The following is a 26,914-nucleotide window of genomic DNA, read 5'->3' as shown; positions in this document are numbered from 1 at the left end:
GGAAAACACGTGACATGGACTGACGCGATTGGTTGGGCTTCCTACGTGGCTTCTGATCTCGTCTTTCTCACTGGCGGGACTTATCTCGTCAGTCAAACCTACGTGTTTGACTGCTTTAGTATGGCCATTCTTTTCAAATGTGTTTTAGGATGGAGATACATTTAAAAAATAACATTAGTACGGATTTTTTGCCCAACTTTTCTGCTAATAAGATGTTGGACTAATCTAGCAAAAAGTGAAAACAAAGTAACAGCTAAATTAATTTGATGTGATTTCCACACCAAAAAATAAAAAAATAAAATTGATGTGATTTAGCATCTACAAAAGAAATGATGCATGAATCTGTTATAAAATGTTTTCATTTTTTTAATTCTGTGTACTGAAATCTGATCTGAACAAGATCAATCTAGTAGAAATGTATCCGTTTCATCTATGGGGTTTGAATATAGTAAGTGTATAAAAAAAATGCATGATTATAAGAAGAACACTTAAGTATACTACAAAATAACAACCGAGACGGCACCAGTGACCACAAAAAGACGAATTCATTTCATCATACCTTAGAATTCCCTCAGAACAAAGTCAACTAAACAGAATCGTTAATTTTCATTTAAGAGTAAATATCATTTTCTTTTCGGTCCTTAACAAATTTTACGATGTCCGCTTTAGTCCTTAACAAATAAAAAAGCTGGTCCTTAAAAAATTCAAAGTGGACTCATTTTAGTCCTTTTGGGGACTAATGTGGGTCTTTTTTGAATTTGTGAGGGATCACAATTTCAACTAAATGGGTCCATTTTGAATTTTTTAGGGACCACAAATAGTCTTTTTATTTGTTAGGGACTAAAGCGGGCATCACAAAATTTGCTGAGGACCAAAAAAGATATTTACTCTTCGTTTAAAAAAAGACTATTCTTCAAGTCGTATATTTTTATAAGGCAATGAAATTCTTATGTTGCATGATGATGATTGTAATTCGTGCTTGGAGTCCCATGTGAGAAAAAAAACAAAAAAACATGAGGCGCTATTTTCGAAGAAAGAGCTGGAGAAAAAAAATCCATTCCGACAACATAAGATTTGATTTTCCCATTTTTTATATGTGTGAATTGATTGCTTTTTTATATAACTCCGATACGGGGTGTGTATATATGTTCTTACTAACGTCTGTTTGATATAATTTAAAGAATTATTTTAACTCTAAAACTTAAATTTATAAGTGATAGATCTTCAGTCAAGAGTCATTTGAATTTGATTTTGAAAAATGAAAATTGCACATGTTTATTTTTTTTATTCTATCTTGTACTAATTTTTTTTTTTTTTTGGTAATTTTCTTGTACTAACTTAACTCTCCTGAAAATAGAGGACGGTAAAAATCGAATTCATAATTCCATATTCACCTTGACTCTAATATTATGATAACTTAACTAAAAGCTTAAGCTCATAACAGATGCATTTTCGATGACTTAACTAAAAGCTTAAGCTCATAACAGATGCATTTTCATAATTTTATATTATATTTTTTTAATATATATGTATATATATTCAAACTAAGATAGTTTTAAAAAAGTTACTAAAATAATATATTTTGAAAATTATTTATTATATAATATATTTTAATTACTTATGACCTTATAAGTCGTACAAATGTGACATGTGTTATCATTTTATGATTCTTGTTTATGAGACCAGGGTGATAAAAACTAGTCAAATTATATTCAAATATATTATTTTGATAAATATATTTTTATTTTGTCATATATATATATATATATATATATATATATTATATATATATATAATAAAGATATTATGCCTATGATTATTTTATTTATTTCTCTCTACCATTGTTAATCAAAATCTCAAATATAACGATAATGAAAAAAAGTATATAAAATATGCATGAATAAATACAGGCATAATATCCTATTCCTATTAATATACTTCTATTGGCTATTTTTACTTCTTTTTATTTTATTATTAAAAGCTGAAAATAAACGTAATGTATTAAAAATTAATCTGGAACTTGGCGTCTTATTAAATTAATCTGATAATGAAGTGGTTATATTTTAATTTTAATTATTTTTAATCATAATCTAACTTAATTTAATGAGATGAAACAAATAAATCGTGACTATAAAAAGGTTACCATTCAATGTTTAAGATTTTAATCGGTTTTATATATATACAAAAAAAAGATTTTAACCGGTTGAACAAATGGGAAAGGCTCTTCAGTTTTCATTTTTCAAGGATGGTAGTTGAAACGGTTTTGAAACTATATAATTTTTTTTTTTTTTTTTTTGGAAATATATAAAATTTATTTATATCCAAAAAAAATAAAAAATAACTATATAAAACCGGAAGAAAACTACGTGTCAATATGTAACAAGACCACATGGTACAAGTCAGAAAGCGACGGCTTAAAACTTAAAAGTATTCCCCACTTTTTCTTTCTATTTCTTTCAACACAATTGAATTGTTACGTTGTCGTTGTCGTTGTAACGAGTTACGACATATGATATGACTGACCACGACTCAACAAAAGCACTTTTTTCAGCGAACGCGATTCTGTTTTCCTTTCACCGTTATTTTCCTATTTAAACTCTCGTTTCTTCCCTCTATTCCTCATTCTCTGTTTTCGTTTTTGTTCCTGCGGTGTGTGTGTGCATCTTTCTCTCTCGCATTTGCTCTGTACTTGCGGTAATATGTTATTGTCTCTTGCTTTTTTATGCATCATCTTCTTCCATTTCTGGATCTGCTTCCCTTTTACTAACATTACCATACTGTGCTGGAACCCCCTCACCCCAACTTTTTCGTTTTCAACCATTGCCATTTGCTTCGGTTAGTGATTTTAAGAATTTGGGTCTGTCAATCCCCTCTGTAATGTTGTTCAGCCTCTTAGTTTGTGAACCTGCTTATGTTTAACAGTGTCATCTTTTGATGTGATGCTTATCTGGGCTTGCTTTCTTTCTTTTTAATTTTTATTTTGTTTGCAATGTATTTAGTTTTCTTCCCCTATTTGATTGTTTATACAATGATGTTGGAACGTTGCTCTACCATATTAATTTTGGTTTGGATATGCATATTTGTACTCAAAATTATTATTATTATTTTTTAAATCTGAACTTGTGGTTTGTGCATTTTCAAATTCTCAGGCATTGACTTGAATGCTAAATTTTGATATATATTTTTTATTCTGGGATTCCAAAATGCATTTTTCAGACTTGTGGTTTCTTTTCATGTGTCTGTCTTGGCGGTTATAGTTTCTTCTCACTAATTGTGAATCTGACCTTTATACTTGTAATCAGGCCTACTAAAGTCAAGTCAAAATGGAAGACGGACATGAATTCCAGGAAGTTTCAAAGGCGAAATATGATTGTCTTTTGTTTGGTAAGCCTTCACATGAATGCTGAATTTTTGTCTCTTACATGCTTCATTGTACTGCCTTGGTTATGTACAACTTCTTTTAAATAATTTCAGATCTTGATGACACCCTTTATCCTCTGAGTTCTGGATTGTCAGCGCTTGTAGCAAAAAATATTCAAGGTAATGAATTTACCACAATAGGGCATATTCTATTATATATGTGAGGGCTTGGATGTGTGTAAAATTATCTGGAATTGAAAGAAGTTGAAGTTATGCTTTTTGTGTTTTTATTTTTAATCGGGTGTGTGTTGCACAGAGTATATGCTTCAAAAGCTTGAGATAGAGGCTGCTAAAGTTCCTGAATTGTGCCTTTCATTATATCAAACTTACGGGACAACATTGGCTGGCCTAAGGGTACGATATAATTAACCTTTCAATGAATTTTATTGAAAACAATTTTTTTAATGCAAAGATGATGATTAACGGACCAGTCATTTTGTCTCTTGTTGTCTTGCCAGGCAATTGGCTATGACTTTGACTACGATGACTTTCATAGGTAATTTTTCTTTACATATTTGTTGGTCCATTTTTCTATGGGATATAACTATATATCATTTTAGATCCTAACTGTATTTATTGGGTCAAACTTAATGGGTTAAATTTATTATTAATTAATTAATAATTTTGACTCAATAAATTATAATTGTTGATGGACAAAAATCAACTGTTAAAATCTAAAATGACATATAGTTATATCCAGATAGATGTTTTTCCCTCTTTCTATTTTGCCATTTATTGTAATCAAGTTGAAACCACATGAAATGGGCATCTAAAACTATTGTGTTGATCAGTTACGTTCACGGGAGATTGCCGTATAATATGCTGAAACCGGACCTTGTTCTCAGGGGCATTTTGCAAAGCCTTCCTGTTAGGAAAGTTGTAAGTTTCTCTGTAATTTTTTAATGGTAGTATCTGATTAAGAGAAAAGTCTCTCTTCAGCATGATGTATGTATGATATTTTTCTGTTTCCCTTTTCAGATTTTTACGAATGCAGACGCATGCCATGCAGTTAGAGCGCTTCATAGTCTTGGATTGGAGGACTGCTTTGAAAGGATTATAAGCTTTGAGACTCTGAATTCCTCCAAAAACACCAACCCTCCTGATGATAAAGATGGCAGTGAATCCAGACCAATCACCGCAAGAATTTTTGATTTTTGTGAGTACATGCGCAGGCCTAATTCTGATATGGTGCTTCCAAGGACTCCAGTTGTCTGCAAACCCTTTGAAGATGCATTTGAAACGGTTTTCAAGTTAGCAGACATTGACCCTCAAAGAACAGTAAGAATGCGGATCCTTCCCTCGTTAATAGTTTTGACGTATTCTTTTCTCTGAAGTTCGAATGTAGTTCATTTTAAGAGGAAGGTTATAGTTACTACTCTTTTTTTTAACTACTTGTTATTACTAAAACGTAACCGTTCATTTATGTCAATCTAACAGTTATAATTTATTGGGTCATACTTATTAATTAATTATTAATTTTCAATAAATTATAATCGTTAAATTGACAAAAATCAACGGTTACGATTTAGTAGTAACATGTAATAAGAAAAAGAGACACTAACTATATCTTCTCCCTACTTTTAAATTGTGTAATATTCCTTCCCTCGTTAATATTTTATATTCCACATAAGTTGAGCACATTGGTAAATATTAGCCACTAATCACTAAAAGGTATCCATTTCTCTTTGGAAATGGATCCTCTCATGTGTAATTTAACATAATCATATGAGAGAATCTTAACCATTAATAATTAAATCAACGGTGATGATTGTGTAACTTCCTATCCTTATATTACAGTCATCAATGGTCTAGTTCCATACTTCTGTACATGATTGAATGTTAGGCCAAAATAATATTTCCATTACATCGCCAACAATTACAACCAACAATTCACAGGGGTTAAACTTTTAAGCTAAGATTTTATTGATGTTTCAATTGAAACCTTATACTTGACAAATTCATGCTTCTCATCGGCTTCCCAGAGCTTCGGAAATGCCTCCCTGATATCATGGATACTCTCTAATGCATGATCCACTCCTGTAGTACGAACGGAAGTACCCACCTGCATTCCATAGGGGATTTGGATATAATTTAAGTTCATATTGTATTGTATCAAACTATTTTATTTTAATTAGCACATGAGAGTGTAATTTAATATGATCATATCATGTGGGAGGATCTTAACTATTAATAATTAAATCAATGGTGATGATTATGTAACTTCCTATCCTTATATTTGTTTTCTCTCTTATCTTATCACCATTAACTCACCCATGTATGATTATGATTGCCGCACATGATATGGTCATGTTAATTAGCACATGAGAAGATCCACTCCCTCTCCCCTTACTTTTTTGTAGACACATTTTTGTGACAAATGACATTATTTATTTACTTCTGTTTTTATTATTTTTGTGCTCTTTTTCAGGTGTTCTTTGATGACAGTATCCGCAATTTGTCGACAGCCAAACGCTTGGGCCTCCACACAGTCGCGGTAAGTAGTCCCTAATTGTTACTGATGAATGAACGAAATATGTAAGATTTCTTACGTTGCACTTGGATTCAAATCCTTTTAGTATTAGAGAGTTAGAATAATTCTACATTAGAGTTTTCATCTTTTGGATGTAGTTGTTGAATGGAACTTGAAGAAGTATTCATTTGTTAATCAAATTCACACGTTCTTATTCTTATACTAGGACATTGAATCAGCTTTCAAAAAGATATCATTTGAAATTGGAAAAACTAGTTTCACATACACCATTTGTCACTTTTTGAATTACTTCAGAATTAAAACAAAATAGTTTGATACAATACAATATGAACTTGAATATATCCAAATCCCCTATGGATGCAGGTGGGTACTTCCGTTCGTACTAAAGAAGTGGATCATGCATTAGAGAGTATCCATAATATCACGGATGCATTTCCGGAGCTCTGGAAAGCCGATGAGAAGCATGAATTTGTCAAGTATAAGGTTTCAATTGAAACATCAATAAAAGCTTAGCTTAAAAGTTTAACCCCTGTGATTTGTTGGTTGTGTCTAATTGTACTGTGTCTGATAAATGTAATTGTTGGCGATGTAATGAAAATATTATTTTGGCCTAACATTCAATCATGTACAGAAGTATGGAACTAGACCATGTTGATGCCTGTGATTTTGACTTTCTGAGGAAAACATGAATGCTGACCTCTTACAACTTTGTCAGTACAGTATTAGAGTCTGAAGGTATCTGCCTATGGTCGTATGGATATGATAAGATCTAACTCAGTTTATCAATTTAAGAAACAGAAACTCAACGATCTTTTGGTCCACAAAGGAATCTTTCCAGGTTTTTTCTATATATTGAAGAACTAAAAATGGCATTACAATGAAGGAACTTCTAATTACTCTCTTCTATGCATTAACAGAAATGACAACTAAACGGAAAAAAAAGGAATTCACTCAGCACTTCGAGAGGTGCAGGCTCTCCCATTCCAAGTCTAACTTTTCCAATACCTTCCCTTCTCTCCTAGCCTTGCTCTAATACTTCTCTCAACAAACTAACACGTCACTATTTTCCTTACTTGCCTACTAACAACCCCTAACCGAATGATTCTCCAACAAGTTCTAGAATATTCTGAACCACGTCAGCTTTATTTGGTTTTTATTCCTCTAATGCGTTTCCTACCATAAGTACGCAAGCCTTTTGTATCAATACTGCCCCCCATGACTTTCACCTTGTCCTCAAGGTGAAATTCTGGAAATTTCTGATTAAAACTTGCAGATTCCTCCCAAGAGTTCTCACAAGAGGGTAGGTTTCTCCATTTAATTAAAACTTCCGTGCGGCCCAGGGACGTTTTCCTCCAATCCAGCACAGCTTCTGGCTCAACCTTCAATTCCCAAGTCTCAGTTAACATTGGAGGTAAAGGTTGTACCAAGTCAGAAGGGGCATTCGCTTTAGGGTGAACCCTACTCCCAGCAGGCAGTTCCAATCGGTAAGCTGCTGCCCCCACACGTTCTAGCACTCGAAAAGGACCATAAAAACGTGGGCTTAACTTCTCATTGATCTTTCGAGCTAGAGATTTGAGTCTATAAGGTTGTAACCTTAAATAGACCATATCATCTACTGCAAATTCAATGTCTCTTCTATGTTGATCCGCTTGACACTTCATTCTTTGTTGGGCCATGATTAAATGATGCTGCAAATCATTAAGTATTGTATCCCTATCTTGTAACAATCTGGAAACTTCATCCACAGGAGAAATTGCGAAGTAAGAACGCAGCAAGATAGGAGGGTCACAGCCATAAAGCACCTTAAATGGTGTAGTTCCCGTAGCATCTTTATAAGATGTATTATACCAAAATTCTGCCCAATGTAACCAAGAAGGCCACGTCTTGGGTTTAGGACCACAAAAGCACCGCAAGTATGTTTCCAAACAGCGATTGACCACCTCGGTTTGTCCATTGGACTGAGGGTGATAGGCAGTGCTAAACTTCAACTTAGTCCCTGTGCATTTTGTTAGAATATTAGATATGATATGATTAGATTTGATTAGATATGATTGGATTCTGTCTTATCCGTAAATATTCTGACTGTATTCTGACTGTATTAGGATTAGGTTTGGATTAGGTTTGGGCCTTACACTTAAGCCCATTAGGGTCTCTATATATTGTAACTCCTTGACACAGATCAATACATAACGTATTCTTTTACATTTAACTTGGTATCAGAGCTCTTTCGTTCTAGGAACCCTCGCTTCCGCTCAGAAACCTTGTTTTTTGCTTTAAAAACCTAAGCCCACTGCTTAGGAGTCCTCTTTCTTGCCGTGCGTCCTTCCGGCAAGCCTTCTAGGGCTATAAACAGCCTCTGAGTGATTTTTCCAAATGCGTCAGCACCTCCGACGGCCACCGGAACCACCGCCCGCCGTCAGAATCACTGTTCAGGAAACCAGAGACTTTTTCCGGCGACTTTTCCGACCAAACTTCACGCGATCAGGACCCTTTCTTCCCGGCGACCAGGTCTGTGGTGGTCCGGCCAGCAACGCATCTCCCACGCGCTGTCACGCGCCACCTGTCTTCACTGCGCGTGGGCTTCACACGCCACCTTCTGCCGGCGCGTGAGCACTATTCCGGCGGCTTTTTCCGGCCGGTCTTGGACAGAGAAGCTCGCCTTCTCCTCCCCTTTCTGGATCTGTGATTGTCTCTCTGTGGGTCTGACCTTAGACGCGTGGTTCTTCTTGATTGGATATCGTTTGCCTTCGTTTACGGCTTTTATATTTTATCTTTAAATGGCAGCAGCATCTCCTGATCTCTCGGAGGTTAACTCTCCTTCTATTGTTGCAAATATAGCTCAGTCAGACAAAGCATCATTTGGTTCAGGTTCGGACTGTGCTGCACTCCAAACCCCTCTCAAGAAGGCTTCTCCTCAGTCTCAGCCTTATACTGGTAATCCCGTTGCTTGTGTTTCTCATTCTACATCACTTGGCACTTGGATATTTGACTCTGGTGCTACCGATCATCTTTGTGGTAATAAGGAACTCTTTACATCTCTTACTTATTCTGATCATTTACCGTCTTTTACCCTTGCGGATGGAACCAAAGCCCCAGTTTGTGGGATTGGACAAGCTCGTCCGACCTCTACCTTGGCCCTGACATCTGTCTATTACATTCCTGGCATCCCTTATAACTTAATTTCTATTAGTAAGTTGATCCACTCCCTCACTTGCACCATTACTTTCTCTAACCATTCTGTTTCTGTGCAGGATCCGGGTACGGGGAAAATGATTGGAGTGGGTCGTGAGTCACAGGGGCTTTATTATCTGGATGTGCCTCGTCCTTCAGTAGCATGCTCTCTCACAGAATCTCCACAACTTATCCACAGTCGCCTTGGTCATCCAAGTCTTTCAAAGTTGCAGAAAATGGTTCCTCTTTTGTCCGGTCTTCAGTCTTTAGATTGTGTGTCATGTCAACAAGGGAAGCATACACACTCCTCTTTTGCCAGTCGAGTCAATAAACGAGCTGATGCCCCTTTCTCTCTTGTTCAATCAGATATCTGGGGTCCAAGTCGTACCTTGTCTGTCTTAGGTTTTCGGTATTTCGTTACCTTTATTGATGATTTTTCTCGTTGCACTTGGACCTATTTAATGAAAAATCGTTCTGAGTTATTTTCCATTTATAAAAAGTTTTCTACTGAGATCCATACTCAATTTGGTGTTTCTATTCGTATTCTACGTAGTGATAATGCTAAGGAATATGTTTCTATTGATTTTTCTAATTTCTTGGCCACACAAGGTACTTTACATCAAACTACTTGTCCTCACACTCCACAAAATGGGGTGGCTGAACGTAAAAACAGACATCTCATTGAAACTGCCCGTACCCTTCTTATTCATATGCAGGTTCCTCTTCACTTCTGGGCAGATGCTGTACTCATCTCTTGTTTTCTCATCAATCGCATGCCTTCATCTGTGCTCCACAATGACATTCCTCATAATCTATTGCTTCCAGATGTTCCTCTTTATCCTCTAACTCCACATGTCTTTGGTTGTACTTGTTTTGTTCATGATCTCACTCCTGGTAAGGATAAGTTAACATCCAAAGCCTTTCAGTGTATCTTTCTTGGTTATTCTCGTCTTCAAAAGGGTTATCGTTGTTATTCTCCCGACCTTAAGCGTTACATAGTTTCCGCTGATGTCACTTTTCTTGATCAACAACCCTTTAATTCTATCCCATCTCAGATGTCACAGGTTGATCATGTACTTCCTGTCCCTTTTCTTGACTTGTCTTTGCCAGCTGCAGGTGCTTCTATTCCAGATGAGCAACCTATTGCTTCTATACCTGAGGACCGTCCACTTCTCACCTATCAGCGTCGCAAAATTGTGCCTCCTGTCGACTCGACTCTTGCTGACTCATCGCCCACTGTTGTTGCTTCTTCCCCTCCGGATCCTTCATCAGAGACTCTTCCCATTGCTCAAAGAAAAGGTACACGTACTACTCGTAACCCTTATCCTCTTTATACCTTTTTGAGTTATGACCGTCTTTCTTCACCTCATTTCACCTTTGTTTCTAGTCTTTCTTCTATTTCTATTCCTAAGACCACATGTGAAGCACTTTCCCATCCAGGGTGGCGCCAAGCAATGCTTGATGAGATGACTGCACTTCATTCCAATGGCACTTGGGACCTTGTTTCTGCTCCTCCAGAGAAGTCTATAGTTGGTTGTCGCTGGGTTTTTACTGTGAAAGTTGGACCTGATGGCCATATTGATTGTCTCAAGGCACGTTTAGTTGCCAAGGGTTTTACTCAAATCTTTGGCCTTGATTATAGCGATACATTTTCTCCGGTCGCTAAGATGGCGTCAGTCCGCCTCTTTCTTGCCCTTGCTGCTGTTCGTCACTGGCCACTCCTTCAACTTGACATCAAAAATGCCTTTCTTCATGGTGATTTACAAGAAGAAGTTTACATGGAGCAACCACCTGGTTTTGTTGCTCAGGGGGAGTCTGGAAAGGTGTGTCGTCTTCGGAAATCCTTATATGGTCTCAAGCAGTCTCCTCGAGCATGGTTCAGTCGTTTCAGGTCTGCTGTTCAGGCGTTTGGCTTAATCCGCAGTAAAGTTGACCATTCTGTGTTTTATAGGATTACATCTCCTGATAAGTGTATCTATTTGTTAGTCTATGTTGACGACATCATTCTCACCGGAAGTGATCAAGACGGAATTCGTCAGTTAAAACAACATTTGTTTAGTACATTTCAAAACAAAGGACCTTGGGAAGCTGCGTTACTTCTTGGGAATTGAGGTGGCACAATCAAGACAGGGCATTTCTATCTGTCAAAGGAAATATGCCTTGGATATCCTAGAAGAAACTGGTATGTTGGGGAGTAAACCAGTTGATACACCTATGGATCCTAATGTCAAGTTATTACCCGGACAGGGGGAGCCGTTATCTGATCCTGGACGTTATCGGAGGCTAATTGGGAAGCTCAATTATCTTACTGTGACTAGGCCAGATATTTCTTTCGCTGTCAGTACGGCCAGTCAGTTCCTTGATTCCCCTTGTGATTCACATTGGGATGCTGCTGTGAGGATCCTCCGATACATCAAAGGAGCACCAGGAAAAGGTTTGTTGTATTCGGATCAGGGAAATACAGAAATTTGTGGTTACTCAGATGCCGATTGGGCAGGATTACCCTCGGACAGACGCTCTACTTCTGGTTATTGTGTCTTCTTCGGAGGAAACTTAATCTCATGGAAAAGCAAGAAACAACCTGTTGTTTCCCGATCTAGTGCAGAAGCTGAGTATCGTGCAATGGCAAATACTACCTGTGAGTTGATCTGGTTAAAGCAGTTGATTCAGGAGCTTCATCTTTGTGAACAGAAACAACCCATGACACTCATATGTGATAATCAAGCTGCGCTACATATATCCTCTAATCCTGTTTTTCATGAGAGGACCAAATATATAGAGATTGATTGTCACTTCATTTGGGAAAAGATTCAGTCAGGAGAAATCAAGACAGCTTTTGTCAACTCGTCTAATCAACTAGCAGATGTTTTCTCTAAAACTCTTAGAGGTCCTCGGGTTGAATACATTTGTAACAAGCTTGGTGCTCATAATATATACGCACCAGCTTGAGGGGGAGTGTTAGAATATTAGATATGATATGATTAGATTTGATTAGATATGATTGGATTCTGTCTTATCCGTAAATAGTCTGACAGTATTCTGACTGTATTAGGATTAGGTTTGGATTAGGTTTGGGCCTTACACTTAAGCCCATTAGGGTCTCTATATATTGTAACTCCTTGACACAGATCAATACATAACGTATTCTTTTACATTTAACTTTTAAAGAGTTCAGTCCAGAAGGAGCTTAGGAACACCCGGTCCCTATCACTGACAATAGAAGCAGGGAAACCATGAAGACGTACCACCTCTTTGATAAATAATAAAGCCACCTCCCTTGTTGTATACGGGTGAGAGAGAGGAATAAAATTAGAAAATTTGGATAAACGGTCCACTACCACAAAATTGTATCTTTTCCTTGAGCCTTAGGCAAACCGCCCACGAAGTCAATTGAAATGTCCACCCAAACTTGAGTTGGTATTGGTAAAGGCTGTAGAAGGCCTGCTGGAGACAGGTTTTGGCTTTTATTCTGTTGACAAATAGAACAAGAAGCCACAAAATCTTTGATCTGTTTTCTCATCCCTTCCCAGTACACTAGTGCTGCAATTCGTTTATAAGTACACAAGAAACCAGAATGACCCCCAACACAAGAGTTATGAAAGTCTTCCAATATGAGAGGGATGAATTGGGAAGAACGTGGGAACACTAACCTTCCTTTGAAGAATAAACGGCCACCACTGATTGTGAAGTCAGCATGATAACTAGGATCAGCCAGGAAATCCTGTATAATGCCCCTCAGGTTAGCATCCGCTTGTAACTCTGCTTCAAAGGTAGCATCCCCTACTGGAACTACACAAGTTAGAGCTGAGAACTGTTCCTGACGAGAGAGCGCATCTGCCACTACATTCTCTCTTCCTGGTTGATACTGTATCTCGAAATCATATCCCAAAAGCTTGGTAACCCATCTTTGCTGTTCTTCCCCCAATACGCGTTGCTCCATCAGAAATTTTAAGCTTTTCTGATTTGTTTTAATGATAAATTTCTGACCCAGTAAGTACGGTCTCCACTTCTGAACCGCGAAGACAATAACCATAAGTTCCTTCTCATAGATGGATTTCGCCTGAGCCCGTTGAGAAAAACCCTGGCTAATGAAACTGATGGGTCTACCCTCTTGCATTAGTGCGGCTCCCACACCACGTCCAGAGGCATCCGTCACTACCATAAAGGTTTTAGTGAAGTCAGGTAAGGCAAGTACTGGGAGAGTGGTCATGGCCATCTTGAGTGTGTCAAATGCTAATTGAGCTTGTTCATTCCAAAGAAACCCATCCTTCTTCAACAAGTCGGTCAAAGGCTTGGCTATCTTCCCATAGTCTTGCACAAACTTACGATAATAGCCTGTGAGGCCTAAGAATCCTCGTAATGACTTAAGGTTCGTTGGAATTTGCCATTGTAGCATAGCTTCCACCTTCTTTGGATCAGCACATACACCTCGTCGAGAGATAAGGTGACCCAAATATTCCACTTGTTGCAAGGCAAAAGAACACTTCTTGCAATTAACCTCTAAACAATTGTTTCGTAATGCCTCCAAGACCCTCCGTAGATGTTGTACATGTTCTGAGTGGCTGCTGCTATAGATGAGGATGTCATCAAAAAACACCAAGACAAACTTACGGGGAAAAGGTTTTAAAACCTCATTCATCAAGGAGTTGAAGGTGGAAGGGGCATTGGTGAGCCCAAATGGCATCACCACATACTCATAATGGCCTTCATGCGTGCTGAAGGCTGTCTTTGGTATGTCCTCCTCCTTCATCCTGATTTGGTGATATCCTGACTTGAGATCTAATTTGGAGAATACCGTAGATCCCCCCAATTCATCCAAAAGCTCTTCAATTACAGGTATGGGAAATTTGACTGGAACAAAGATTTTATTCAGAGCTCGGTAGTCTACGCAAGCTCGCCAACTTCCATCTTTTTTTCTCACCAAAATTATGGGACAAGAGTATGGGCTCTCACTAGGCCTTATTAAACCTGAAATCAGTAACTCAGACATCAGTTTTTCAATGATTGTTTTCTGATAGTAAGGATACTTGTACGACCGTATGTTTGGTATAACACTATCCGCCTTGAGCGTGATGGCATGGTCCTGTCGTCTCTTTGGTGGAAGCCCTTGTTGTTCGTGAAAAATAGAATCAAAGTCATGCAGTAGCGCTTCAAGTTCAGGCCACACCCTCCCCGGGTCTGACTTTATTTCCTTGTGCCAATGTTGATCCACCACAAACCCCTGTTGTGCTTCAGATAAAGCTTTGACCATGGAACGCAGAGTCGTCAACGTTGTAGTGTTCGACAGGACTGGATCCCCTCGCAACGTGACCTCTTGCCCATCCACCCGAACACTTAGAATTAAATTGCTAAAATCAGCCTTCATTTCTCCCCAACTCTTCAACCAATCCAGCCCCAAAATAACCTCAGCTCCCCCTAATTCAAAAAGATATAAGTCATGACAGGAATGGGCTCCTTGAACATCAATTTTGACATTTCGACAAACCCCCTGGCATTGAACCTTGTAGCCATCCCCCACCACAACCACGTTATAGGTAGGTGTGTCCTCCACCATCAGTCATAGCCGTTCTGCCACTGTACGTTCCACAAAGTTTCTCGAGGCCCCACTATCCACCATCATCACCACCCGTTCTCCGTGTATGGACCCCCACAACTTCATACTTTGGTTCGAAGAAAGCCCCAGTAGGCTAAATGTTGACATCTGAAAATGGGCTTCGTCCTCTGTAGGACTCGCAACCTCACCCCCGTCAACTTGTTTGAGTGGGTGGTCGTCATCTCCTTCCTCTTCGTCTTCAACAATTAGGAGGTTCAGTTGCGGAATTTTGCAACGATGGGTGGGGTTCCATTTGTCTCCGCACTTGAAACACAACCCCTTGCGTGAACGCTCGTGAAGTTCCGCCTGAGGAAGACGACGACTCTCCACCTTTGAAGCATGGCTACCAACACTCTCTGATCCTTGAGAAGCTCCCATCGGTTGATTAGGGTTCCCAGACATATTAATTGTGTTACGCGTGTCCATCCCCGTTGAGGACGCTCCTGCCCGCGTGTCTCCCCCACCGACAGAATGACTGACTTGAGTCACGTGTTTGGCAGCTGAGTGTTGTATGGCATGTCTATTGGGCGGATTAATGCGATTTAAGCCACCCCATTTCGTATTGGGCCCAAACGTGCTTAGCCCAAACCCATCGTGAACCCAAGATTGATTACGCTTCTCTAACGCAGTCGTCTCCTTCATCAGCTCTCCCAAATCGCTTACGTTCTTCTGTAATAGTTCAATTCTTAAACCTTCGTTCAAGCCATGGAGCCAGATCTCCCTTAACATGTGGTCATCAGCATAATGAAGAGGGCTGATGATCCGTTCGAACTCTGCGCGAAAGGCCGCGATATTGCCCGTTTGTCGAAGATTCATTAGCTCCTGGTATGGACCTCCCAACGTCTCCGCCGTGAACCGCTCGAGTACCTCCTCTCGGAATTCCCCCCAAACAGCATTGGGGTGATTACGTTCCCACACCTGAAACCAATTGAGAGCCACACCATCCAAAACGATCAGGACCGCATCAAGCTTGTCTTGATCTCCAATGCGATTGACCAGAAAATAGCGTTCCACCCTCGTCAACCAAGAATATACATCATCCCCACTAAATCTGGGCATGTCGAGACGCAGTGCTCGTCTGTCTACCACTGGGACTTCTCTATTGTCTCCATACTCCGAATCGACTGGAGTGGGACTTCGCCGCCGAGGGCGCCCACGGCGACGACGTCCACCTTGAGCTGAGCCGTCTCCGTTTTGTCGATCCATCTATAGTAACTGAAGAATTTCACGATGACGTTCGTCAGCGAGTTCTTCGTTCCTACGGAAACGTTCCTCAATGGCATCCATTCTTGCATCCATATTGCGCGTCAAGACCATACACCCCCAACAAGAGACACAGACGGCGCCAATTGATAAGATCTGACTCAGTTTATCAATTTAAGAAACAGAAACTCAACAATCTTTTGGTCCAGAAAGGAATCTTTCCAGGTTTTTTCTATATATTGAAGAACTAAAAATGGCATTACAATGAAGGAACTTCTAATTACTCTCTTCTATGCATTAACAGAAATGACAACTAAACGGAAAAAAAAGGAATTCACTCAGCACTTTCGAGAGGTGCAGGCTCTCCCATTCCAAGTCTAACTTTTCCAATGCCTTCCCTTCTCTCCTAGCCTTGCTCTAATACTTCTCTCAACAAACTAACACGTCACTACTTTCCTTACTTGCCTACTAACAACCCCTAACCGAATGATTCTCCAACAAGTTCTAGAATATTTTGAACCACGTCAGCTTTACTTGGTTTTTATTCCTCTAATGCGTTTCCTACCATAAGTACGCAAGCCTTTTGTATCAGGATACATGAAATATACTACCATGAATGTTCGAGTCTAGTCCCTTATAAAGGCTTCAACTACTACAATAATCTGAGGTCGGGTGGACGCATTAGATTAAAGGTAGTGGTTGGTGACCAAAAAGAGAAGAGAAAATCAATGAAAGGTAGTGGTATAAGAACCCGATTCTTTTCTCCTATATCAGTGGAAATATTCTATCAAGGACTACAATGAGAAGTTACGCTAGCAAAATCATGAGGTTCTCCATTCGAAGTGATATGCATCCAGTTAATACTAACTTTCTTATAAGCGCATGCACGATTATAAATTTCTTTGGCAGGCTACTGGTAAATATTGCAATGATGAGGTTGTAACAAAGGCAAAGTAAATCAATTAAAACTTGCATCAAACTCCAAAAAAAAAAACACTAAAATAAATGCAGATGTAGTCATATAGCCCCATATTGTTATACGTTTAATGTGAAATTTTTTGACTTCCCGAGACAACAAATGATATAATAAAAAGCATGGATCTGCAAGAGTGACATCCGGACTAAGCTCTAAGTCATGTCGCCTAAACATGGATCAACTCATTAATGAGTACTTCTTTCCCGTGAAAGCTTGGAATTTTGGCTCTTCTGCCTTCTGAGATGACTCTTCACTTGTGCTTTCCGCAGAAGCCTGATAAGAAAAAAATTGGCAAATCATGTCAATGAACTATATAATCTGAGGACAATTCTCTGTTTCTCCACAAAGATTACTATAGATAAATAAGACTAACCTTTGGTGGTGTTTGAATCTTGGGCATGTTTGCATTTGACCCAAATACCAGCTTTCCAGAAGTTCTACGTGAACGAGTATTTGATGATTTAGAATTTGAATTCTTGGTTTCATTTTCAGTCTGTTGCTGCTTTAGCATTGAAGAGGACATTTGTTCAGCAGATTGTGTTGAGGGTTTGCCATCCAAACGTCTTCCACAACCACTGAATGGAATTAACTGGACTTTCTTTGTTGTTAGCTCGTCTTCAACTGAAATGCAAAGAAAAATATGTAAACTCAGAATCTTCTAATAAATTTTACAATTAAAAAAAAAAAAAAAAAAAAAAAACTGAGGAAATGCTTAAAAGCATATTCAAATAAACGAAAAAAGGATCACAACCTTCTGGACTTTCCTTTTCCGGCAACTGTTTCTCAGGTTCTGTATAATCTAAAGGTTGGGCAAAATCAACTTCACAGTCTGTTTCAATTATACTTATTGCAGAATAGGGCTTAGTTTCAAGTACGTCAATGTAATATTTCTTGTTGTTATAATCAAGCACTATAGTATCACCGGTTGTTAGACATGAGTAACTCCTGAGGGAAGTCTCTAACCTGCAAATGACCAATAGAAAGAAAGAAAATGTTAATTGACATACAATTATGAAATTTGTGGAAAGTGCAACTATATATGGTATTCATACATGGCTCTTGGATTGTAGAGATCCAAAAAATCCTTGGTATGAGGCTGCATCTTCACAAATGCTCCTTTTGGAAGGCAGATGTTTCTCAGAATCACAATGTCTCCCTCTTGTAGGCGCAGATTTTCCATCATCTGACAATAACAACAACGAAAAATAGTAAGGTGTGAATAAAAATGGTTAATTCATTAAGGAAAAGAAAGATATAAATAAGGAAGGGAAATCACATACCCAATTTGGTATATGTATGACCCCTTCATCAGCAATGAATTCCATTACCCCACAATGAGTAACTCTTTCAGCATAAGTGTTTCTCAGTTCAAATAACATTGGGTATTCTATTCGCATAGATGCTGGAAATATTTTACAAGTATAAGCCATTAATTTAGGAGGAGAAAAGGAAGAGTCTAATTGTTGAAAGCAGACAAAAATATAGACTTACCAAGGCGATTTAGAGCTGAAGGGGGCATGATAACTGGAGGCAAAAAGAATTTGCATTAGCAATTTTATAGGCATAAAAAGCTATCAAAATTTCAGATATTTCATATTAAAGAATAAAATGTAAGCTGTTGGTATACATACTTTTGTCACCTTTTTCTAAATTTTCCTGCAAAAAATCATCAGAAGTCAGATTTAGTTTTGAGATTAGGAATCACATGCAAGGAATAAATAAACATCTAAAAATATAAGAGTCGTTTGCCTAATGTATGTGCTTATGAAGAATGCTCAACAATTTAGGCTCGGGTTGGCTCGTAACCCGACTAAAATGAGCCGGGTTGGGTTAGTAAAAATGAGTTAGTACCTCGAGTTAACCCGACTCATTTTAGCTCGAAAAAAACCGAGCCAACCCACGGGTGAAACGGGTTGGCTCGCGGGTTATGATTTTTTTTTTTAATATAAAAGTACAAAAATTAATGAAGATAAAGTGGAAAGCTAAAACCTAAAATCCCAATTCCAAAGACCCAAACGAAAATACTTTTTTTATAGTATGTGTGACAATGTGAATGTGGTGTCAACTGCCAATAAGTCCAAGTCCAAATGCAAAAGGAATTTTCTATGGTTTATCTGTATAACGTCTTTGTATTGAATGAATTAATAATTTAGAGAAAAAATTTAGAAATTATAGCATCAATGAAATTTTATTTTATTTTTTCCATTTTTTCGAGCCAACCCTAACCCGACTCGTTTTTTTCAGGTTGAACGCGGGTTGGGTCGGGTTGAGCTGGGTAAACCCGTTTTGCCAACCCTAATAATAGTTAAGAAGAGAAAATAATAACCAATCTTTAAGGTGAATTGGCAAATATGTAGTAAATCCATTTGTTCTTGATCAAAGGAACCTTATTACGAGGATAACTTTCCTTATTGTTCTAGAAAATAAATTTATCTTCTACAACGTACCTAAAAGTGTGTGAGTCTAAGTTTTCTTTTTCTTTTTTCTTCTCTTCACATAGCCCATGCACTTTTATGTATGTGTAAAAAACAAAATTTACCTTCTACAACATTAGAAACATTATTCACTATTTTAAATTGAGCAAGGTTATACTTAAAACTCTTTTTTTTACAACCTCTTACAACCATATCTTATCACTGTTGATTTCTGCCAATCAACGGTTATCATTTTAGCAAATTAAACTCATTAATTAATTATTAATTCACAATAAATGATAACCGTTGATTGACGAAAATCAACGGTGATAAGATATGGTTGTAAGAGATTGTAAAAAAAAAAAACTGTAAGTATAACCTTCCTCTTTTAAATTAGGATTTTATGTATCTCATGTTGTAGGAAATAAAAATTATCTCTTACATACATCGTATTTTCTCATACATACTTTTATGTGTGTAGAGAAGATAAAATTATCATGTAAGATATTAATCCCTTTTAAATTATTATCATAAAATCTTTGGTTTGAGAAGGAAGTTAGAGAGTATGCATCAAGCGGCAGCAATGACCAGACCTTTCCAATGCGGGAGACAGAGAGGCAATAGTAAAAATGTTCAAAGATCTCATACTGTGCATCCCAATCATATTGCTGCGAAGCCTTCAAAAAAAAAGAAAACAAAAAAACAAAAAGGAGTTAACTCAAACACATCAATCTTATCAAGTTTGGGTTTTGGGGCGAGGGTAGTATCGAGATAACAATTTGAAAAGCTATCATATACGAATTTCATAAACCAGCAAACAGTCAACATTCTAAGATAGATAAATGCCTAAACATGTTGAAGACACTATCAAGATAACCACAAAGACATTGATAAAAGACCAAATCATCTATCCATTCAAGTTTTGAATTTTCTGTTTAAAGAACTACAACTCAGCCATGCAAAATAGCTTGAATCTTAAGAAGAAGAAGAAAGAAAGAAGAAGCGTTTACAACACACCATTTTCAAGAAGCTATGAGACTAAGAAATTTCCCGTGTACTAGATTATAACGATGGTGTGTTTAAGAAACAAGAACCTGATGTTTGAAACACTAAGGCTTTACAATCCCTATTTATAATAGTGGATTTTTGAAACAAACATATAGGAAATCAATATCGAAACGATAAAACAGATTTAAAAATCGATATTATTATAGGGTAAAAGATAAACCTGAGGATTTGAAACACAAAGGCTAATAGGAATTTAGTTGAGGAAAGAAAACAATATCTAAGATTCTAAGTGATTTGATAAGATACACAAATAAAGTAAGGGTTCCTTTTTTTTACAGAGTCAATCAACGCAGATAACTTATTTATAGTGAGATCAAAACGATATCATTTTGAGGTGGAAATCACGTTATTTTTGTAATTATAATATATTTCAGGATTATAATAATCTTTTTCATTATAATTTTTTAATTTTTTCATCCAAAACGACGTCGTTTTGAGAGCGGATGTAGATAACTTATCTACATTCACGGTAGAAAGATTAAAGCCATAAAGTAATTATCTCTGTTTATAATAGTAGATGTTTTTGAATTTTCTCAAGGTATCCAATTAATCCTTTCGAGGTATAGAAATCAATGATACTAAATCAAAGGCTAATAGGAACGGTAGAAATTATAGGAACACCATTTTCAAGAAGCTATGAGACTAAGAAATTTCCCGTGTACTAGATTATAACGATGGTGTGTTTAAGAAACAAGAACCTGATGTTTGAAACACTAAGGCTTTACAATCCCTATTTATAATAGTGGATTTTTGAAACAAAAATATAGGAAATCAATATCGAAACGATAAAACAGATTTAAAAATCGATATTATTATAGGGTAAAAGATAAACCTGATGATTTGAAACACAAAGGCTAATAGGAATTTAGTTAAGGAAAGCAAACAATATCTAAGATTCTAAGTGATTTGATAAGATACACAAATAAAGTAAGGGTTCTTTTTTTTTGTACAGAGTCAATCAACGTAGATAACTTATTTATAGTGAGATCAAAACGATGTCATTTTGAGGTGGAAATCACGTTATTTTTGTAATTATAATATATTTCAGGATTATAATAATCTTTTTCATTATAATTTTTTAATTTTTTTACAAAACGACGTCGTTTTGAGAGCGGATGTAGATAACTTATCTGCGTTCACGGTAGAAAGATTAAAGCCATAAAGTAATTATCTCTCTTTATAATAGTAGATGTTTTTGAATTTTCTCAAGGTATCCAATTAATCCTTTCGAGGTATAGAAATCAATGATACTAAATCAAAGGCTAATAGGAACGGTAGAAATTATAGGAACACCATTTTCAAGAAGCTATGAGACTAAGAAATTTCCCGTGTACTAGATTATAACGATGGTGTGTTTAAGAAACAAGAACCTGATGTTTGAAACACTAAGGCTTTACAATCCCTATTTATAATAGTGGATTTTTGAAACAAAAATATAGGAAATCAATATCGAAACGATAAAACAGATTTAAAAATCGATATTATTATAGGGTAAAAGATAAACCTGATGATTTGAAACACAAAGGCTAATAGGAATTTAGTTAAGGAAAGAAAACAATATCTAAGATTCTAAGTGATTTGATAAGATACACAAATAAAGTAAGGGTTCCTTTTTTTGTATAGAGTCAATCAACGTAGATAACTTATTTATAGTGAGATCAAAACGATGTCATTTTGAGGTGAAAATCACGTTATTTTTGTAATTATAATATATTTCATGATTATAATAATCTTTTTCATTATAATTTTTTCATCCAAAACGACGTCGTTTTGAGAGCGAATATAGATAACTTATCTACATTCACGGTAGAAAGATTAAAGCAAATAAAGTAATTATCTCTGTTTATAATAGTAGATGTTTTTGAATTTTCTGAAGGTATCCAATTAATCCTTTCGAGGTATAGAAATCATTGATACTAAATCAAAGGCTAATAGGAACGGTAGAAATTATAGGAATTTATTTATGGAAAGAAAATAAATACTAAAGTAATTTGATATGATACAAAAATAAAGTAATTATCTCTATTTAGGTTTGTAAAACTAAAAAATAAATAATATAAAACTTAAAATAAAATTATATTAATATAATTGTGAGGGATGCGATTCGATTTGATAAAAAATAAAGTAATAATTTTGATTTTTTTTTGGTATCCTGTAATAATTTTGATTTATGCTGATAAAAGATTGTTAAAATAAGGAAATAAAATGGGGCAGGATATACTTACCGCCAAAAACATTTACCACATTTACAACCAACCTAATCACCGTTGATTTCCGTCAATCTAACGGTTATAATTTATTAGAAATAATAATTAATTAATAAATGCGACCCAATAATTTCTAATAAATTATAACCGTTAGATTGACGGAAATCAATGGTAATTAGATTAGTTGTAAAGGTTGTAAACTTTTTTAGTGGTAAGTATATCTTTCTCCAATAAATTAATAAAATATTAAAAATATAAAAATCAATTGAACTAATTTATGAATCTAAATCATTTTCAAATATTGTAAGATATCTTTAAGATATTTTAACAGGGGGATATTATACTTATTATCTTTTTTTCTTACTATCTCTTGCTACCAAATCTTAACCGTTGATTTCTGTCAATCTAACGATTATAATTTATTGGGTCACACTTATTAATTAATTATTAAATTTCAATAAATTATAACCGTTAGATTGACGAAAATTAACGGTTAAGATTTGGTAGTAAGAGATAGTAAGAAAAAAAGGTAGTAAGTATAACCTTTCCTATTTTAATAATAAAAAACCAAAAATTGTTAGAGAAAGTTTATACTTACTACTTTTTTCGTACTATTAAATCTTAACCGTTGATTCTGTCAATTTAACAATTATAATTCATTGGAAATTAAAAATTAATTAAAAAATTTGATTTAAGAAATTATAATTATTAAATTAACGGAAATCGACGATTAAAATTTGATAGTAAGAATATAAATAATAAATATAACATCTCTTGTATTATTCTTACTATAATTCAGTTTTATGAATAGCACATCCCCCGCTAATATAAACCCAAAAATATTATGAAAATTTAACATATGAAAGGTTCTTTTTCTTTTTTTTAGAGAAAAATAAAAGATAATAAAAAGGACATAAATAGTAACAAGGAGAAAATCCTGCAAAGGAACCAAGTATCTCCTCAAAGGCTCAAACACTCTCCTATTGAATTTGGTGAAAAGTCAAAATTACTACTAGTAATTGCTATACGGCTTTAAGTGATTGGGCCGGACCTACGGCCCAACATTCTTTTACCCGAAAAACAAAGCCTTCTCTTTTTTATTTTATTTTTCTCTAGGATATATTAGTCATTTCGGACATTTGAAGTTTTAGTGAGATTAAAAGGAAAAAAAGAAAAAGAAAAAGAAAACGAAAAACCTTTTGACGAACCCTAGTTCCTCCTCTTGGAGAATTTTGCAGAATAAGGAGAATCTTGTTCCTGCCCACGCAGAGGGGATAATTCAAAGAGAGTTAAAATTTTCAACTTGGTAATTATAATGGCAAGGCGAGAGCTTTCCAGCACGTTGAAGAACTTGAAGGTAAGACAAAGAAACCGACAATTTGGAATCTTGTTCTGAGATTTGAGGTTATTTTTTTGGGATTTTTCTGATTATTGTGCGATTTTAAGATTTGGTGTGCCAGTCGAGGAGCTAATTGGGGTTTATAATGTTTTGTTGCCATAGTTTATGCAAAGGGCAGCTCTGAGGGAAGAAAGAACCAAGAAAGAAGATGATGTCAAACCTGCTAGAAATTTTCCTATAAATTCCAACGTTACTAGAAAATGGTATTCTTTTTTTTTTTTCTTTTCTTTTTTTCCAATTGTCTGTGTGTCAAGACATTATAATGCAATTTCCTAATTGATTGTTCCATATATCTTAAAGACTTGGTGTTTTTTTTAAATGAAATAAGTTATCTCATTTTAGGAGATAGACACAAAAAAATAAAAATTATAGGAGAGATAAAATGAGTGATTTTTTTTAATTTAAAATTTAAATAATAAAATTTATTTTGTGTCTATCTCTCTTAAAATAACATAACTTGTCGTCTAAAATGACAAACACTTTTTCTTATCTTAAAAGTGATCCTTTATTTCTTTTCTTTTCCCTTTGTTATTCGAGTTAAGATATTCTTATTACTAAATATTTTTACTATCAATCTAATATGAATGTATTACCGGTAGGACATCAATTTTGAGTAAATATATTTTTTGGTCCTCAGCAAATTTAACGATACCCGCTTTAATCCTTAGTAAATAAAAAGGCTAAGGCTATTCGTGGTCCTAAGAAATTCAAAGTGGACCCATTTTAGTTATCCTTTTGAGGGATTAATGCGTCTTTTTTGAATTTGTGAGGGACCACGATTTCAACTAAATGGGTTCATTTTGAATTTTCTTAGGGACCACGATTTTATTTCTTTATTTACTAGGGACTAAAGCTGATATGATGAAATTTGCTGAGGACCAAAAAATGTATTTATTTATTTTTTATTTTTTTTCTCTTTCTTTAAAAATTAGGTATTTATTTATTTTTTATTTTTTTTCTCTTTCTTTAAAAATTCCAACGGCTGAAAAGTGGTAATAAATTAATAACAGGAACATTTGTTATTCATCACTATCAATCACGAGAGATCTTTAAAATACATGCTCTAGACGAATGTTGTCAAACTCGAGTTACTACGTAGAAACGGAAAAGGGTGATAGAAACGTAAAACGTAGAAACGATACAAAACATAAAGTTTCTTCTTTCTACTACTTAAGGTCAAGATACAAAATTATATATATATATATATATATATATATATGCATGTAAAAAAAATATCACATAATGAACATGTGTGTTGAGCCACATATATATCTAAAAAGAAATTTTTTTTATAATCAAGTATCAAAATTGTAAACAGTGATAACTAACAAGTAACAAGTAATGGATAACCAATTTTCTCTAACTGCTTCATACACTCTGTAGATTTTGGATCATCATTCATCAGGATATAATTCAACTTCTTTCAATGCACACAATGATCTAAAAATACAAAACGATTCTCATAGCATAACTTATAATAGAATTGTAGTTTTATAAGACATAATGATAAAAGACATATATCCAAACAAAAAGATATCAAGATATTGTGCATATAATTTGAGGGAAACGAAACTTGAGTTTTTTCTAATTTCTCTTTTTGTAAATCTTTAAAAAAAAAAATATTTTTAAGTAAAAACGGTCAAACGATAAAAAGTTTTTACTGTTTTTATGTTTTTACACGTTTTATCAGTTTTTACCATGGACAGTTTTTACTTGCGTTTTAACACGCACCACTCTAGTAAAAACATAAGTTTTTACGTTTTTATACTAGTTTTTGACAACAATGCTCTAGACTATTCAATTTATATGTAATGCTTCAATATTTACCAATGAATGGTTTCTAATTGTTGGCAACATAGATATTTGGTATTATTCAACCTAACCAACTCTCTGACATATAGTGTAATGCATACAATACAAGAGCTCAGTCTAAATGAGATGATTGTGTCGCTGTAGGTTCGTATCAGTCTCACTCATGGAAATAAGTTTCTCTATTATTTTAAGTGGTTGTTTTGCATTTAATGCTTCCCAAATTGCATATCAAATTTTATCATTGCAACTTTGGTATATAATTGTCTCTGATCTGTAATTTATCTTATCCTTATGCTGATTTTTATTTTTTATTTTTTTAATTTGCCTGCTCTCTACATTTATGCAGTGTGGTTATAATTGAAGGTGATCCCCACCCAAGTGCACTTAAAGGTCGAATGTCATTTCAAAGTTTTAATCCTTCTGTTGATGTGAGTATGAAGATCATGAGTTTCAAAGTTCTTTCCATATTCCTCTAGTCAATTTAGATTTTCTGTTCTTTCTTTCGATTATGTTCTAATGCCAAAGCCTTGCCTTTGTAGAAACTAAATGATGAGGAAGAAGCAAGACTTGGTCAGCCAGCTGCTGAAACTACTATTTCTAGAAATCAAAGTGGAAATGTTTGTTTTAGGTGGGTTTCTTTGCCAAAATTTACAGGTGGATTACCCACAAAAAATGTGTCAGGAGATTATCTAGTTACTGTTTTCGTTTCAAATATACTTAATGGATTTGGCTCGATTAATAGACAGTGTGAAGACAAAATTTCCTCAGATTATCGCTCACTGAACTTAATTTTGATTCTATTTGCATTTTTTTCAGAGAAAATAGCTCTTTGGTAGAAGGTCCAGAATGTTCTAACTTGGACAAAAAAAAATCTGAGGTTAATGGCAATGTTAAAAGGAAACAGGTGGAATTAAACTGTGAAGCACAATATCCTAACAAATTACCCAAGAATGACCAAGGTAATAGACAATCATCGCCCAAGAATTTCAATAAACCGATGGGAGATAAGCTAGATTGGAATGTTCTTAGACCATCCAAGTGTCAAGCTAAATAGGATGAGTTGTTTGATTGTAAGAGCAAATCATGGTAGAGGTTTGGTTCTGTTAACATGTTTATGTCTCTCTCAGATCGGTTTTCTTTAGTTGCTCTGTTAACCTGTT

At 35.5% G+C, this 26,914-nt stretch overlaps 3 protein-coding genes across 4 annotated transcripts; 2 read left to right on the top strand and 1 right to left on the bottom strand.

Moving 5' to 3' along the window:
• The first annotated feature begins 3,307 nt into the window (after positions 1-3,307).
• LOC133311431 (uncharacterized protein C24B11.05-like) lies at positions 3,308-6,424 on the top strand. 2 transcript variants are annotated; one of them, XM_061512486.1, is made up of 8 exons: positions 3,308-3,384; positions 3,475-3,540; positions 3,677-3,774; positions 3,879-3,916; positions 4,212-4,296; positions 4,399-4,698; positions 5,849-5,914; positions 6,275-6,424. In XM_061512486.1, the coding sequence occupies exons 1-8, from the start codon at positions 3,324-3,326 to the stop codon at positions 6,422-6,424; spliced, it is 864 nt and encodes a 287-aa protein (XP_061368470.1). In that variant the 5' UTR covers positions 3,308-3,323. The 2 variants fall into 2 exon arrangements, with proteins under 2 accessions (XP_061368470.1, XP_061368469.1); XM_061512485.1 differs by having other exon boundaries at positions 4,212-4,299.
• A 10,607-nt stretch (positions 6,425-17,031) lies between these two features.
• LOC133311435 (uncharacterized) lies at positions 17,032-19,930 on the bottom strand. The gene is made up of 8 exons (XM_061512490.1): positions 19,862-19,930; positions 18,486-18,510; positions 18,346-18,378; positions 18,135-18,256; positions 17,907-18,037; positions 17,606-17,817; positions 17,228-17,475; positions 17,032-17,127 (listed from the first exon to the last, which is right to left on the bottom strand). The coding sequence occupies exons 3-8, from the start codon at positions 18,371-18,373 to the stop codon at positions 17,032-17,034; spliced, it is 837 nt and encodes a 278-aa protein (XP_061368474.1). The 5' UTR covers positions 18,374-18,378; positions 18,486-18,510; positions 19,862-19,930.
• Positions 19,931-23,721: 3,791 nt separating this feature from the next.
• On the top strand, positions 23,722-26,914 carry LOC133311449 (uncharacterized). The gene is made up of 5 exons (XM_061512504.1): positions 23,722-23,900; positions 24,045-24,145; positions 26,101-26,182; positions 26,294-26,382; positions 26,571-26,914. Exons 1-5 carry the CDS (start codon positions 23,859-23,861, stop codon positions 26,806-26,808), a joined length of 552 nt encoding a protein of 183 aa, XP_061368488.1. The 5' UTR covers positions 23,722-23,858; the 3' UTR covers positions 26,809-26,914.

The sequence above is a fragment of the Gastrolobium bilobum genome, unplaced genomic scaffold (assembly GCF_033153095.1).
Source record: "Gastrolobium bilobum isolate Gb01-03AN ecotype WA unplaced genomic scaffold, APGP_CSIRO_Gbil_v1 utg14925, whole genome shotgun sequence".
NCBI classification, from domain to species: domain Eukaryota; kingdom Viridiplantae; phylum Streptophyta; class Magnoliopsida; order Fabales; family Fabaceae; genus Gastrolobium; species Gastrolobium bilobum.
The sequence above is the reverse complement of the archived record's forward strand: the minus strand, read 5'-3'. Positions and strand labels throughout refer to the sequence as shown.